Source organism: Poeciliopsis prolifica, unplaced genomic scaffold, assembly GCF_027474105.1.
Source record: "Poeciliopsis prolifica strain line A6 unplaced genomic scaffold, Auburn_PproV2 SCAFFOLD001, whole genome shotgun sequence".
Classification (NCBI taxonomy): Eukaryota; Metazoa; Chordata; class Actinopteri; order Cyprinodontiformes; family Poeciliidae; genus Poeciliopsis; species Poeciliopsis prolifica.
Window position 1 is genome coordinate 23,976,239 of NW_026562376.1, and position 17,967 is coordinate 23,994,205.

The 17,967-nt window shown below is 38.4% G+C and overlaps 1 protein-coding gene across 1 annotated transcript; it reads left to right on the forward strand.

Annotated features, from left to right (window-relative positions):
* The first annotated feature begins 11,138 nt into the window (after window positions 1–11,138).
* On the forward strand, window positions 11,139–13,353 carry cunh11orf96 (chromosome unknown C11orf96 homolog). The gene has a single exon (XM_055028122.1). It carries the CDS (start codon window positions 12,229–12,231, stop codon window positions 12,601–12,603), a length of 375 nt encoding a protein of 124 aa, XP_054884097.1. The 5' UTR covers window positions 11,139–12,228; the 3' UTR covers window positions 12,604–13,353.
* Window positions 13,354–17,967: the final 4,614 nt, after the last annotated feature.

The following is a 17,967-nucleotide window of genomic DNA, read 5'->3' on the forward strand; positions in this document are numbered from 1 at the left end:
TTGAAGTCTGTAGTTTTCTGAAAGTAGGGAACTGAAAACAAACCCAATGCTGATTTTTTTAAATTTTATTTTTTCTTTGTATCAAACCGAGAAAATTTGATTTAGTGCGACGTAATGAAATAGATCTACAACTTCAACCAATATATTTACCAGTGTTGTAGTCAAGACCACCTGACCTGAGACCGAGTCAAGACCAACATCAGCGCCCCGCGCCAGATGACAATAAAATGTGAAATATGATCAAAATTGCTAATCAAATTGATCTGAAAGATTCACATTCCCATAGAAAATTAAATACTTAGAGCTGAAATAAATTTAACCAACTGCAGAACAAACTCTTTGTTCTGCTTATCTAACAAGATAATGCCCTGGGCATTTTCCCATATCATTCATGTCAGAAACATCAACTGTCTGCACCATTAAACATAGCAATTGAGGCAATGCCCCAGTGGTAAACAACACACTCTGAACGCTGACCAAAGAGCAACAAGCAAAAAGCAACCAAGCACAAGACTCTCACCATGACTTTTCTCAGCCACTGCGTGAAGACAGACGGCACAATTCTTTTCCTTTCTTTTTTTTTTTTTTACTCACTGCCTGAAGTTAAATCTGACCAAACCTTTCTTGATTTAGGCCAGTTAGAGTTACCCGAATTATTTCTAATTCCTAGCTTCCAGAAAACTTTGCGATAATATTTTCAAGAGATTTTTTTTTCTGCTGGAATTCAAAAGTTCACATACATTTGGTCATCATCAAGAATAAGCATCTTTTAAACTGCATGACTTGCGGCTTCTCGGTGTTTACACAATTAGATGATGGGTCACTGGATACACAACCTCAACCCACTAGTGGGGAGCCAGTCATTCCACTGGGCTCTTCATGTACTTTATAAATAGCCCCTTTGAGCAGGGGAACTCAACTTGATCACAACCCAACTATCCTCTGGTAAATTTGTATTGCGCTGTGATGTAACATCTGTCAGCTCCAGAAACGTGAGAAGGTTGTTTTGAAACTGAAGCTGAATTAGACAGCTTCTCTGCACTATGTATTAGAGAAAAGGCCGCCGTGAGGAAACTGATGCAGCTCAAATATGATTTAGCTTCATGGCTAAGACTGGCGAAAAAGAAAATCCCGTTTTTAAGTAATTTACTTTTGACAGACAAAGTTGTGCATCAGAGTTTAAGACTCACCAGAACCAACTGATAAAAAAACATATAATGGGGTTTTTCTTTATTTTTATTTTTATTAGTATTATTATTGTAATATTGTGTGTTTGATAAAATAAATATTTTACTATTTCTTTGTTTTTAGTAAAAAGGGGTAGCATTATGTGTTTTCTGGAGCATAGTGCCTTTTCATAGCACAGTCAGTTAACTACGTTTCCTTCAGTTGTCATATAAATGCTGTCAAATATGACGTGAAAAAAGTTTGACTTTGTAATTTATGGCCTTGAAATTGGGCCTCTGTCTCTTTAAGAAACTCCAGCTCTTTCTGAAACTCTGCCTTCAGGAAGTCCCCATAGCATGGCTCCTCTGTTAACCCTTTAATAACGTTTTTTACCAGAGTTTCACTGAGAAGTAGCTCCTTTAATGAGCTCAGCTGATGTGTCGCTTCACCAGGTGTTTGCTAATTGTTGCTGACTAGTCTGAGGGAGCTGAGTGGGTGGGGCTAGGTCCACCCAGTTGTTTGGAGCAGCTGAGGTTTCTCAAACATGCACAAAAGGAATCAAAGCAACACTACAGGTATGGTTTTGATTAGGTAATAACATTAAAACATAATGTAAAGCAAAAGGAAAAAAAAGTTGATTTTGCGTGGAAAAAAAACAAAAAACGATTCTGTAATTACTTTCAACTCGGCAGCTTTGATCAGTGTGGCATAAAGTTTGGACAACAATTGCTCAGGGTTGGCACAGCAAACTGCCACCAGCCTGTGTTTACCTCAGTTTTCCACCAGTCACATCAAACAGTGTAACCATGGCCACAACAACTTTCCCTCGTCCTTGACCTGGCTCTTTCTTTTCTCTGAACACTTTGACGGCTTTCTTCGTGTCTTGTACGTCCAAGCGCTGAGCCAAGCAAACTGCCTTTGCAGCTCACCGCAGAACAACACATTTCTTCAACCAAAAAAGGGGAAATTTGAGAATTGGACAAATAGGGGATCTCATTGATTGTGGCAAAATGTGCAACAGTTCCTGTCCTGTTGTGAGAGTGCTGCTTATAAAGTGTAAAAAAAAACCAAACAAAAAACCCCGGCTGTATTTGAAATGTCCGGGTGTGTGGTCTGGAACATTCTGTACAAAATAAAAGACACTCCACACCATCTCACATTAAATTAACCAGAGCCGAACATTAGATTTAATTTCGGCGCAGCGCCTTGATGTTCCAGACGAGATGACCTTGAGCACCGATTGTTCCAGCTAAGATTCACAGTGATGACAATAACAGCAAATCACTGAGAAAAACATTGTTTTGTTATTCAGTTTCTTTAATCAGAGCATAAAAATGGTGGATGATATTGTGTTATTTTATTTACCTCTTTTATATGTTATTGCAATTCTGAAATTTCTCTGGTAGTTTTAATGAAGCACCATGACAGACTTTTATTTATAAACGTATCTATTTTCAAAGCTAAAGCTACTACAGTGACTAAGTAAATTCTCTTTTATTTTAGACTCTTGTTAGCCAACCAACGCAATTTTGCTTGATTCTCATCCCCCTTCAGTGATCCATTTGGAATTTCTCCCATTGACTTGAATTCCTCCAGTAAAATTTCAAACGACCCAATCAGCGAACAGAAGAAGTTGTGAACGATGATGTCAACTTTTTGTTTTGTTTTAGATTTGTAGAATAATGTAAACACGTCGGCAAAAATAGGTGGACAGTCAGTGAACTTTAGCATTTAGATAACTTACATTGTACCTGTGGACACCAGCGGTTACTGCGGTTTCCTATTTTATCTCAGTCTGGGAATCTGTCTGAGTTTTCATACTTACTGTTAAGCACAGTCTGAAATCGTCCTGACTTACTGTGAAGCTGTTCTGGATTCGTTCTATTTCCGCCACTCCTGTCCTTTACTCTTCGCTTCACTTTCCAATAACGGTTGTTGACGGACAGAATCCCGTTTGGTCTACGCGTTTCCCCCACTCCGTCATGCTGCTTTAATTAGTTCTAAAATCTTAGAAACCTTCCAGGAAGCTTTTTATAAGCATGCTAATTTATTGAAAGAAGAACCTTCAAACAGGGAAATGTCCTAAACATTCACAACACGAGCTGTCAACACTGGAATACTCCACCTTTGGCCTGGGTCGTTTCCGACGTGTCTTGACCTCCCTCCTGGTCTACTTTATCCTGTTTGGGCTTGTTCTATCATGTTGCAGCTGCCAGTCAGGGATCTACCTCTGAGAGGGTTGGTATCTCTTATTCTTTATTTAGCTGGAGTTCTCTGCTGGATCGGATATAAATTACAGCCTTGGTATTCAATTGGTTGATATATCTCCTGTGTAGAGCCCAAAAATACATTTTAATAGGTATTTTGACTGGATATAATGGATTTAAGGTTGAAACAATTAATCGCGATGAATCAATAAATGAAATAATTGTCAACTAATTGAGTTATCAATTAATTGTTAACTGGATTGCCCAGACAAGAAAAAACTAGGCCAATTTTTTTAAAATAACAACACAATCGGAGCAGTAATTAATCCACAATTCTACAACAGTAAGTACATTTTGCTTTTACGGTTAGGGAGGAAAAAATGTTTCTGAACATATATTTGCCTGGTTCAAATCCTGTGGAAAAAAAAAGAAGTTTCTTTTCATCTTTCAATGTATTTCTAATGTTGTTTAAATGACAAATCTATAGAATATTTTTTTGTCTGATTAATCAAATAATCTCCAGACAAATCAATAGCTAATAATTAATTGCAGTCCTAAATGGATCACACTAATTATTTCTGAAAAATGTCCCTATTGTTCATTCTTCATATTTGCATATTAGTTGCTCTCTCGTCATGGAAAACATGACGTCCCTTTGTTTCTCTCTCTGTTGCCACTATCTGTCCGCCGCTCTCTAAATACTCGTCTTTGCTCTGTAAGCGTTTGCAGCTGGTGCTGATCCCATGTTAACATCCTCAGTGGCTCCTTAAGTGTCTGTGAGTTCGCGTTCGATTCCAGTCTAAATATTTTTGGACTTTTTAATCGACCTTTCAGGGCTGCACATGCTGTGCCATTCGATTGTCAGTAGACTGACTAACTGTACATTCTCGTACCAAAAAATGGTGATAAAAATCTGTTTTCCAGCCACTTTTAACCAGATCGACAACAAAGCAGCTAGTTTTTGGTGGGATGTTATTTGCCCCCCCACCATGTAGCCTAGCGTGTACAATAAAACTGGTTAGCATCTACACTTTTGCACCCTTCTAAGTCTGCCCGGTTTGGAAGGGGAAAGTTTATGACATAGTGTTATGAATCGTGTGAATTCAGGCAAAGTTGGAGATTTGATTGAATCGACGAACATGAGGGAGAAGGTAAAGGTCTAAGCTCGTTACCACTTTTGTGCTCCAGCAAGTTGAGCTCCCTACACAGACAAATTAGCTCGACTTGAACAAGTAGAAGCCACTGATGTATTGGTGACAGCAACTTGGGAAAACAATCGAGACCGTTCAATACACCAGTCACCAATACATTCAGGTGTCTGGCCTGTCGTCTCAACGTGATGAGGTGACGAAGCTGCATAGGGTCAATAGTGGGTAACGAAAAGTCCCAATAACTCCAATTCTATGCAGCACAAGTTAATAATCATTCCACATTCAGCTGATACTTGCTTCACATTCTCTAGCGTTGGACTTTCCATTCGATTTGTACTCGCAGAAACAAAGTGTTCCTAATTGCAAACAGAATAAAATGACAACCAAATCAATTCTCACATTTTGCTTTGAGACTGAAGGCATGACTTCAGTGTTTTTGCTTTTGTGAAACTGCAGCATAAGCAGACACTGTGTTCCTGATGGGAATGCTTCTCATTCTATAAATAACTGTTCTCTCCATGTTGCCTTTAAGTCAGTCGATAAGAAAAAAAACAACAACAAAAAACCACTTGTCTTACGACGCTACGTTCTGTGTGAAAGTGGCGCTTGAGTAATTCACAAGATTTATTTTGACTAAACTGACTAAATCAAATTATTTATATATATATATTATATATATATATATATATATATATAAGTTCACAATTAAACAAGCTCTAATAAAACAAAGAACAGTTCAACATCGGTCAGGATTCGCCTCAGAACGTTTACTTTTACTACGGCAGAATGAATTGGAGAAGTTATAAAATAACGGGATAAACATAAAATATTAAGTCTATGGAAAAACTTTAGGTCGGCCTTTCAGACTCATCGGTTTTCTAATAATTTACCAGAAGTTAAAAGATACATTTCTCTCATGATCCCAGGGTGTTTTGATCATTTATATGTTTATTTCCATTTGTTAGTTCTTGCCATGTTCACTTCTCTGCATGATTGTTCGAAGGGTTTTGTCATATCAGTTCATTTCTTGTTTTGTGTTTAGCTCCTTAGCTTAAATACTAGGAATATGATCCTGAATGGTGATCATAGTTACTCACATGGCAGTTTTGGACAAACTGCTCACATCTGGTTTTGGGCCTTTTTTTGTCTTATGTCAACATTTGTGCTTGGTTCCTTTGAGGTACAGTAGACGTTCACTGTTCATAAGGAAAGAGGGCATACTACGATTTTGCACCTTTAATTTTCCTGCTTTCTTGAGCCTGCTGACATTTCGGTTGCTGTGCTAGCAGGAGTGTCTCATAACAATGGCTGCAAGGAGATTTGCTGGCCTGGGAATGTCTTCCTCACCCTTTCACCCTGTTGTGGCCCTGGATCATTTTCTCACTTATATTTCTTCCTTTTTCAGCACCCCACTCTTGAACATGATGTTAACTAAAGAATACACATTTCACAGCAATGTACAATAAGTTAGCTCTGTATTTCTTTTAAATTGAAAACTTTTTTTTTTTGCATGTTCAATCCAGAAGTAGAACTACAAAAAGGCTGCTTTGTATGCAAAATCTGCATTTTGATATGTCTTTCTATTGCTTTCTATTACTACTTTAATTACTTTGTTTATAATTATAAGACGACATCAAATGTTTGCTGCATCTTTGACCTTTTGCATGTTTTTCTTTCCTTCTTCTTAGTGTCTGTAAACAGGTTGGCTAATTGTTGTACAGCCAAAGGTCAGTACAAGCAAGCACTGGTGTGGGAAGGTTCACGCTGAGTAGTGGCTCCATGTTTCCTGCACAGCAAACATATTGTTTAAGTTCGCCTTTAGCAGATAAGAAGATCTGATAAAGGGGGTAGTTCAATATTTTTTGAAGATTCTGTTAAAACATCCATCCATCCATTATTGTCAATAAAGTGTTGGTTAATTGGTGTTAATTTTGGAGTCTGTTGTATATAAATCATCTGTGATCTCTCAACACTTTAAACCAAAAAAATATACTTCAAGTTCCTACCGACAAACGGTTTCTCAATCAAATAATCAAATTCTAAATACGAGTGTCCCAATTCACCGTCTTTTTTACGAGATGATTCTCATCGTCTAACCGAGAACCGGGACAGTAACAACACTTTGTTTGAGATGAGACCTTTTTTGAAAGCAGTTTTAAACAAACTTTAAAAAGATGCCTCAAGTTTAATTCACATTCCTATTTATCTACCTATCCAGCTAGCTATCAAGCTGGCTATCTATTTAGCTACTTGTATAACAAGCTATAGCTAGCTATCTAACTAGCTGTCTATTTAGCTACTTATATAACTAACTAGCTATCTAGATGTCTAGCTGTTCCTCCTGTATACCTTTAGTCATCATTGTCATAATGAGTTATTGCATGTTTAGGTAATTATTTCATCTGGTTTTGGACTCCAAGCAGCTGTAAAGCCAAAATTTGTTAGCGCAAAGCTTTAACAATACAAAGCAGCTTTGATGCCGTCTGGTAAAATAACAAATACCAGAAAGTTTTAACAAAATCTGTCCAAACAAACAAAATGCATTTTCCATAAAGGTCACAGTTAATAGTGTTAATTTAAAATTTTACCTCTTTTTTTTTTTTCTTCTTCTTTTCAGGCGTGTGTTTATGTTTGAGTCGGTACCAGTCGGTAGGACTGGAGGGGATTATGTCTCGGTTGCCTCTTGCTCCCAGCTGAGTGTGTTCCCCTCAAAATGTCATCAGCTGCTGGATGCTGGATCTGGCAAACCCGGCAAACTGCGTTTCATTTGTGGCAAGAGAAGAACAGTTGTTTTTAACTGTATAATTTGGCGTATTGCTGTGAATCTGTTGTATTTACATTTTACCCTGCTTAATGTGACAGTATTTTCTTTCTCCATACTCCTAATTGTAACTTTCATGACTGTGCTTAAAAAATGAAAACACATTGCTACAGCAGAGAGGAAAGTAGTGGCTAGTTATGTTACAGAAACCTAAATAATATGCAAAAATATATTTACATTTTGATTTAAATGTACAAAATTTGGAAGCAGTGAGAGATTAAGGTCTGCAATACTAAGTGTTAATGTTTCTACAGTTAAAAATTGTTTCTAAATACTTTCTGGATTTAATTATGAGAATAAAGACGAAACAATATGAGAACAAAGTGTTAACATTACCAGAATAAGGTCATAAGATTAGGAAAATAAAGCAGCAATCTCATGCGAACTCCTGTGCAAAAATAACAAATGATGTTCAGAGGTGACCAACCTTACACAGCTCCAGACATCACTCCCAAGACAGTTCCTCTACTTGGCAGAAAAAGTGTCATGTAAAAATAATGGATGACTCTTTTTTTGTTTATTTTTTGTGGGCACAATTCATTGACCTGGACTGGAATGTGCTTTTTATTTCTTAATTTTCCAGTGGCTAACAAGTGTGTGAACAGCACAACTGTGACTCTTACTGGAAGTACAAAGTACAACAACAAAAAAAAACAACTAAAAAATATGTATTCATAAAAATAAAATAAAAAATCTGGTCGACACTTTATTTGATGGGTTGTGAATAAGACGGTCATGACATCGTCATCAACATGACATAATACCTGTCATGAACATGAGTAAGACTTCATGAATATTTATGACTGTTGTCATAAAGTGTCATTCGGTAAAACTTTGTTAATACAAAGTTGACAATATTCAAAATGCTGTTGTTATGGCAACTTGACATTAACCAAGAAATTATGCTCTGACATAAATGTGTTATAAAAGTATTGCTGATTAAACTTTAGCTTTAATAACATAAAGCTACATAATTTTTTAAAGTTTAATCAGTAATACTTTTATAACAAATTTCTGTCCAGATCATGACATAAATTTCACCGACCCACACACACACACACACACACACACACACACACACACACACACACACACACACACACACACAGCAAGGTCCAGACTGCCGTGTTGTGTCACCTGACCGGCAACAGCCGACCTTCCTCTTGCTGACCATCAGTCCACTCAAAACAAACCAAACATTTTTCAAAAAAAAAAATCATGTAAAAATAAAAGTTCAAAGTTCCCGTTAACAACATGCCGAGTGCGTGAGGGTGCGTTTGCTTTGGCAAGACTTTGCATGTGAGACTGGAGAGCGGATGACCTGTTCGCCTCCTGCGCTCCATTGAGGCGTCACCAGATGAATGTGTGATGAAATCGTGGCAACTTATTTAAAGGTGTAGCATCATTCCTGAAACCCCAGAGGGAGCGCTGGAAGAAATCCCATGAGGCCATGCTCTGAAAAACGTTCAGAGGGAGCCGGTGATTCACTGACTGAGGTCAAGGCTCAAAATTAAAAATAAAAACAATTATATCACTTGTGAAGACTGCTGTTACAGGACACATTTGTAATGAAAGTGCACAGATATCACACTGGGTGATGGATCGATTTCAGCAATTAATAGAATTTTTTGGTTTTTGAAGATTTGTTTTTGGAAAAATCTGGATTTTCCAGGGCGGCCATCTTGTTTTGTACAGCTTCTGTTTGTGTGGATTTTGAACATCAGGACCAGGCTCTGGATTTAATTATCAGAATAAAGATGAAACAATATGAGAACAAAGTGTTAACATTACCAAAATAAAGTCATAAGATTAGGACAATCAAGCAGCAATCTCATTCGAACTCCTGCACAAAAATAACAAAAAAAGTTAAAACGAGAAATTTTGAGCGTTGAACTCTGTTGTACAAAGTTGTACTCTGGTATGAGTTTTGCAGATTACAAATGGTTTACGTCGTTTAACACATCAACGTGAAATTATCATAGGTAGCAGGACTTATCATTTCAGACATTCTTCTGGTAGAATTGCACTTTACTCTGCTAATATTATGACTAATATTATTACCTTAGTTTTTGTAATACTGTGACTGTATTCTCATTTTGACAATATTTTTTTGTAATTTTATGTTTTCATCATTATGGCCTTTTTTGGAAAAGAGAGCAAAAGAATAATGGATTCCACATCAGAAATCAGATTCAGTATGAGAAAATCAAAAATGTTATTTTCCGGCCCGACATTAAACGCTTCTCTCATCCTATTGAGTTTCTCATTTCTTCCTCTTCGTTTTTGTTCTGGCAAAAATTTCAATGAGTATGAAATCGGTTTGATATTTTAGCTCAAGATTGGAAAAGCGCGTGGAAACGCAGATACTCTGATCAGACGTGTGTCACAGATGGAAGGTCGAGGCGTGATCCGATCCCAGCAGTCCACTCTGGCTCTGACATCCCCCACCGTCAGCAGTGACACTGATAAATATAGTCATTACGGTAACAGCCAGGCTGACGTGACACGCTGGGAGTGTTGCTGGGACCGCTGGTGAATCCGAGGCTTTTCTCCCTGCCTGTTTATCCGCGCCGGTTTCTCCTGCGGTCGGGCTCGTCGCCCTCTTCTTCTGGGACCAACCTTTGCAACGTGACGCTGAAACGGGAGTCACTGTGTCCACAACCCTTGAACTTCTCCATTTCTAAACTGACTTTGTATGCAAAAACATCTCAAACTGACAAAAAGCAAGAAGGGGTATTGAGCTACAAAATAAACCAGATATTAGAAGAGCAATAAAAATAAAATCAAACGAACAACAAAAATAAAAAGCTGGTTTGCAACCAGAAGATGGGTTTTATTGCTGTTCTGTATTTTTATAGGTGCCCAATGAGACGCTGCAGAGTAAATGTGAGGAGATCTGGTCAGATTTGAGCGTAAAGAAAAATGCAATGTCAATTTTCTCTTGAGACATATTTGATTTGATTTACAACAACTGAAACCAACATAGGTCCTTTATTGTACTATAAGATGCTATAATGTGAATGGAAAACTGTATGTAGCTTAGCCTTTGACAATAATGCTAAGCTACGTTCTTGAGACATGTCTGCAAAATAAGGTAGAAAAGCTGCTGGATTTTTCCTCTAAATGTTTTGTTAACTTGTAACTGCTGTGATTTCTAGAGCTTTTGCCTTTGAGATGATTTGGCCTCTTTCACAACACATAACCCGCGTCTGTCATGTTTTGGTCTCTGGTCTTTGAGTGCAAGTTTAACTGGTGACAGATTAGACTGATGTATCAACATGGGGTCTGTTGCTACTTCCAGTATTTTGCTCTGCTGCAGTCATGCTTACATGTTTACAGTACTAACACAGGAAGGTCAGCTTTGAGTCGTGTTCCTCTCATGGGAAAGAACCAGGCTCCGTTTGTTTGGGATTTTTTTTACCTCCGGTGAGATTAATTATTACACCTCTGCCAAATTTGCTTTAGTTCATAATTTGCTGGCATATTTTAGTCTCACAGCCTAATTTGTAAATCTTTGCTTTGGCCCATTTTGCTTTTCAATATAGCACCAAGTGAACTGAAGGCATTCTTGCACCGTGAACGTTCCCTTTTTGTCGCATTAAGAAACGCACAAAAAATGACATTACACACACACGTATGTATATATTATTTAGATGTGGACACTTCACTACTTTGGTCCAGGCTGTTTACTGCAAAAACAAAAGCTCTCACCAAATATTTTTGCTCTGACTTCCTGTGCAAATATCTTAGTGTGCTTGAAATAAGGAAAAACTAATCCTATAAGGAAATTTTCCAAAACATTTAGGAGTCAATAATTCCTTAAAATTGATTTAAAGAAAGTATTTGTTCCACTGGCAGATCATTTCACTTATAATATGGAAAAAAATTATTTGACAGAGCAGTTCTTCCCGCTACTTCTCATTGAATCGCTGGTACTGGTACAACAACGTTTAATTGGAGCAATGTTGCCACGAATTCCTGAAGGCGGAGATTCAGAAGGAGCAGGAGGTTCTTAAAGAGACAGAGCCTCAATTTCACAGTATTAAATTGCAATGTCAATTTTCTCTTGAGACATATTTGATTTGATTTATAACAACTGAAAGCAACATAGGTCCTTTATTGTACTATAAGATGCTACAATGTGACTGGAAAACTGTACTACTGAACCGAGCTGTGGGATGGATGCCTCTCTTCAGTAGGGATCGGAAAGCTTTTCAGAATTGATGGGAGAGGTGGACTGAGCTAAATACAAAGCGATACTGGAACAAGTCCTGTTAGAAGCTCCATAACTGCAAATTGCTCAATTATGTGGTCAACGCAACAAAACACAGTCTCAAAACTTTTTCTTGGATTCTGGGTGTCCTTCATTGCATATCCTTTAAACGCTGCACCGCGTAGGGACACAGATGCTGCCTTGTCATGTGTTTATTTCGAGGGGCTGACTGTTTCAGAGGCCGGGTCTTTGACTGAGAGGAGGGAAGCGGAGAGGGAGGGCCCTGGTAAACACATGGTGTGTAGAGACAGAGAAAGAGACGCAGGGTGGGGAGTGAGCCACTATAAAAGAAAGAGTCGGAGCTGTTGGTGGCATTCGCTCCAACAAGCCGACTCTGGCACATACAAACGACAGACAGAGCTGAAACCTACTGACGGGGGTTAGAGTCGACACCGGCAGCAATCGCTTTTTCTTCAAGACTGATTTTCTCCATTCTGCCAAGACTTGGAGGTCTGTACTCTGGTCCTCTCTGGCTTTTTTTTGCTTCTGAGTGGAGAGATTTTTTTCCTCTTCTTCTACCACAAGACTCCCAAACGAGCAAGAGAGGACAAGCTTGTGTCCGCAGAGACTGTCTTAACATTTTCATTTCCCTCGGGCTCCCGCTCCACCATGGCCGCTGTGCGTCAGATGCCGCCGGAGACCTCGGGCTTCCACGTCCTCTCGGCCCACCTAATGGCCACCGCCACCGAGGAGTTCCCCCAGCAACTGCCCGTCCCCAAGAGCCCGGCAAAGGGCAAGAGTCGCTCCCGCCGACCCCGGGAGGCCCGCTTCAAAACCCAGCCGGTCACCTTCGCCGAGATCGCTGAGGTAGAAGAGGAAGGCTCTTCCCCCTTGGAAGAAGAGAGGGCGCGTCGCTCCTTCCTGCAGTCGTTGGAGAACCTCCGGCGGAGCACGCAGGCCCTCTACTGCCCGGCGGCGACCAATCGCACCCCCACACCCACGCAGGCCAGCCTGGACTCCAGCGACTCCGACTCCACCCAGTGAGGACTGCAGCTGGAGGTCAACTGAACAGAACCAACCTTGCAGTCCTGCCTTTATGTGTAAAACTACTGCTGCCACGCAAACTGCATTTAGTTCACTAACTCACTCTGCTCGAAGATGCACATCGGACCTTTCCGTCAAGACCTCCACTGCTGGCTGGTTTTACAGCTGTACTGAAATAATGTGTAGAGGTAGCAAACAATCCAACTTTCATAACAACGTCTTGTTTCTTACTGTAGTTGTTTAGGAGTGATATGGAAGAGGAAGAACATTTTCCCACTTTGGAGCTATAGAGCATGTCTGTTTCTATCTAGGTTTTTCTACTTGATGAGCGAATGTGGCGAGGATGACTTAAAATGTTAGTGTTGTGATTGATTTGTCTGTAAATACATTGACAAAGCAAAACGTCCTGCAGCAAACGTTAGCTGGCCGGGCCTGGAGCTGTAGAGGACCATCACAGATCTTGTCTGGAGACTCGCAAAGGGGCTTTTTTTCCTCCCCAGCTTCTCAGTTAATGAAATCAGTGCTGTTGCTTTGATTTCTGAGAAGAAATTCCCTTTCTATTTTTCAAAATGAATTTATTTATTATTGTTATTATTTGCATAACCAAGTATATTTCTAGATGTAAAGTAGTCGATGACTTCTGGTCACTTTGACTGTCATACAGATGATAACCTTTATATTTTGTGATTCTGTAACTTTGTATGTACATATATATTTGCTTATGTACTTCAATAAATATTTTCAAAGACACTGAGCCAATTTCAGACTCACTTTGAGAAGTTTTAAAGAAACTACCAAGACATAAATCAACAAGACTTTGATGGCACCTGGAGCAAATGGCCATAACCCACAGTAGTAGGCCAAGTGGTTTACAACCTGACTTTTAAAAAATGTTTAGGATTTTTTAATACACTGAGGTTGGGTCCATTCAGAAAACATCAACATAGGCTAATGTTAATGTTAGGCTACCATCAATGTAGCTTAAAGTTAATGCAGGCTAACGTCAGCATGAGCCAGCCTTGACGTAGACTAACTTCAACATCAACATTGTCTTGCTATTCAAATCTTGCTTACGCTTTCTCCCGTTGACCTCGATAATTTCTCCTAGGCCAATCAGCAAACAGAAAGAGAGGTTGTGAACAATGACGTCATTTTCTTGTGTGCGGTCTTAGAATTGTAGTCTGCCTGTAGTCTTAGCAAAGTCAGCAGAGAAAGTGAACAAAGCCATTCGGTCCATGTTGACCACACTTCCAAATATTGAATTAGCATGAACAGCCATCATGTTCAACTTGGCGCTTTTCTTTTTACAGTGGAGAACTTTTCTGGTAAGCTTCACGGCGTTGAACTGGCACATCATGTACGTCATTGCCAAACATTAGGGATCAGGTAACGTTTGAAACATCATCAGAGTCCTCACTTTACAGGAAACAATAGTTTCTCTTCAGCCAAGAGCCCAGACCCTCTATGAAGAAAATGTACAAAGTGCTGGTTTTTACCAGCCTAAAGTTGATGTAGCACTAGCCTGCCTTATTGATCACAAAACAAGTTCTGATGTGTGTTCAGGGTCACTGTCCTACTTTAAAATCCAGTTGTATCTCACTTTCAGCCACCTTGCTGTTGGTTGAAGGAGAAACTGAAGAATTGAGTCGTTGCTCTTCTTCCTTATTATTCCATCCATCTCTTGCGTGGCGCCAGCATCACAATTCCTAAACTTTCTTACAATTTCTTTTCATATGAGGTTCAAAGTTTTGGGTCAGACAATTGAAACTTGGACAAGATGAGAGTTCCGACAAGACGGTCATCTCAAACTCGCACCAAAAATGGCTTTGGAATGGATAAAGGAGAAAGACGGGAGAAGCCCTGATCTTAACTGTATATATAGTTATGATACGTTAAATGATCTCCAGCAATTCCACCACGAATAGCCGTGAAATCTACAGGCAGAACTAGGCCTGTACATTTGTTGATAATTGAGCCAAATATCAAACCTTTGAGCCTATATGTATGGTTTCTAAAAATCGTAAGAATATTCAAACTTTTGCCAATCTTTATTTATTATTAATCATTCCATTATAGTTGAAGCTGCAGTATGTAACTTTTCTTAGAGTTTTATTTTTTTTTGTATATTTCTTAAAGCCATCAACCAGAGTGCACACGGGCTCAATTGACAGCGCTAAGACCCGCCTCCTGGCTCTGATTGGCTGTTTCTCAATAGCACTGGGGGAATCCAAAGAAGCTTGATTTTTCTCATAGATCATCTGTTTCATATCATGGTCACAACACAGTGATAATTTTATCAAATATGTAAAAAAACTAACTTTTTAAAATAAAAGTCACATACTGCAGCTTTTGAGAAGAATGGTAATAACATCACAGCTCCACCACTGAGGAGTGCATGGAAACTTTATCTGCCCATTCGTCTTCAGTGTTTTTGTCGTAAAAGGCCGATAACTTTCCGCTGACCCCGTGTGCAAACACTCAGTACTTGACCTGCATCTGCTGCTCAGCCGCTGACGCACTTTCAGTAATGTCAGGTTGTTGTATTTTCCCATTGAACTAAGCCACTGAGTTAGAAAACAGACCAATCAGAGAGCTGCTCCAGCTCCTCTCCTGTTCAGTAAAAACTACTTTTTTGGCTTTATTTTTATTTATTTTTTTACGTTATTCCTTTTGTTGTTTGAACATCCCTGATGTTTCTGACATCGCTCCTAACACAAAAACAAGGAGAAATGTCCCCCAGAAACAAGCCAAGTCGTGTGTCTTGTTTTCAATACAAACAGAAGGCAGAGCAGAGGACGAGGTTTGATGGTTTATTTTAGCTGGATCAGAGGAGAAAAGGTTCAAACATGGCAGCGAATGAAAACTGTCCCAGCTCTGTGACGTTAATCAGACCTAATTTATTCGGGGTAATAGGTGATGTCCTCATAGAGAAAGATCAGCATGACTAATATATCTGGTGCAGCGTTTTTGTTTTGTTTTCTTTTTCTTTTTTCTCTGGAACAAGAGAAACAAGAACGATTCCACCCACACCCTGGGGAACATTATGCTAAACAACCTGTTTGTGATGAGCTTTATTATTATTATCATTATTATTGTTTTTGTTTTTCTCTTGCCTGGGGGTCTTGGGGTTTTAGCAGGAAACATTTCTGGAATATATTGCCAAATAAATACAGAAATTAAGATGCAAACTCAGAGTTTGTGCTTGAAAACCAGAGTTCCCAAACTTAAATAATCCATTAGCCTACCGGCCTCGCAACTCTGAACAATCTGGAGAAGGGATGTCCAAACTGCGGCGTGCTGGCCACTTTCAGACCCTGGAAGTGCAGTTGTAGTCCTTTCATTTGTTGGGAGGCAGCAGGGGGAATTCAGTGGTTCATAAAAAATTACACAATTCTAAATCAAAAATCACCTTTTTTCCAACTCAACAATAAATGAAGCATGCACTAGTTACATATTTTACCTGAATAAATTAAGTGTTAGTTGTTTCTTCTTTTTCTTTTTTTTTAGGAATGGGGTGTCATTCTTTCTTTGGTAACGACTGCTGTATTCAGACAAGTTTAAGAAATAAATTAAGGGCAAATCTGGACACACCCGAGACAGCTATGGTATAAAAGTCACTGGATAAATGAGTTTTATGTAATATGGAATTAAAGTGAATGCAAAATGTGATTATTAAAAAAAATATTTCACCTTAGATGCTGCACTCTAAAAATATTCAAACATTTTCAGAATATGTTTATTGCCCTAATTCAAATAATAATGAAAAAAGTCTAAATTTGAAAGGCCAATTTTATGTCCCTGTGAGATTTTGCAGCTTCACCAAATGCAGTCGTTGCGATCTGTTGAGGATGGTCGGCCTCACAAATACTTGTTGATTTATTCCTTAATATTATTTTGCAGGGTCCATTGATGTTTTAGTTTGTTTTTCTTATTTTATTTTATTTTTTACAAACAACCAAGTTCAGATATTTATGTTTCTTGGGAGAAGTGCGTCATAAATGCAATTTCTGACGCCAAGCTTCATGCTTAAGCTCTCTGTCTCCCCCTAGTGGTGTAGAGTTACAAGCGACCAGAAATCCAAAGCAAAGGTTGCGGTTTACCTTTCAAACTTATTGTTCAGTTTCCTGACAAATCTCCGTGAAGTATGTGCTCGTTTTGAGCTTATCTATAATTTACATAATTGAACTGTAATATCCACCTTCCTGAAAAGTCACGAAACTCCCCAGACCTCAATATCGCTGCCCTGCTGTGAAAGAGTCGGGACATTTTTCCCCTTTTTAGGCAATGCAATGCAAACAAAGAGAGAATGCCAAGCTCTCTTAGAAATAACTGATGACCCAGAAAGGAAGGGTATTTCAGCCCTATGCATGTTTAAAAGTGCCCTTCACTTTTCAGATAAAGATTGAAAATAATGATAACAATAACAAATTTTCAAACCTCAATTCCACGTTGCTTCATGTTTCCAAGTGCATTGGGGTTTTAGCAGGAAACCCCAAACGTTAAATACTCAACGTTATTTGAATGTTCGTTGTAATCTATCAAAACCATCTTTATGATTAAAATGGTTAAAATGTTCACATTTGTACGCCCGGTTTTCAGAAGCCATGTTGAATTTGGAGCTCGGGTTTGGGGAGAGCACTGGCTTGGCTTGACCTTTCTATGAAGTTTTCCCAATGTCGATATTTCGCTTTTTCAAATCTTTAAGCCAATTGCACAACGCCAAAAGATAAAAAAGGGGAAAGTTTTGGTTTCATAAAGACAACAAACTCTTCTCCTGTTCAGCAGTTTGTCTGTCAGAATGGTGATAATGCGACAACTTTTTGCATTTTACATTTAAAAAAATTAATTATTTGTAAGGTGTGTATTACTAAAATTAGTCCATAATAATAATAACATTATTATTAATAATAACAATAATATTTATCATGATTAATTTTTATTGTTTTAAAATAATATTTATTAGTAGTAAAATATAATAATAATATTTTTATTATATCATTATTATTATTATCATTATTGTTAATAATAATAATAATAATAATAATAACTGTTATTATTATTATTATTATTATTAATAATAATAATAATAACTGTTATTATTATTATTGTTAATAATAATAATAATAATAATAATAATAATAATAATAATAACTGTTATTATTATTATTATTATTTTATTTTAACGCAAAAACGTGTAGAAAGTGTCACAACTTTACCGAAACGATGTTTGATCTTTCACTGTGTCCGTAGTTCTCCAGGTGAGGAGCACGCGCGTATTGGGCGGTGCGGAGCGGCGAGATGACGGTGAGGGACCTCCAGTGGGGTGGAGAGGGGGCCCCATGTGATGGGGAAACCAGGATCGAC

Coding starts and splice junctions, on each gene's coding strand:
- cunh11orf96 (XM_055028122.1), top strand. CDS start 12,229: ATGGCCGCTGTGCGTCAGATGCCGCCGGAGACCTCGGGCTTCCACGTC.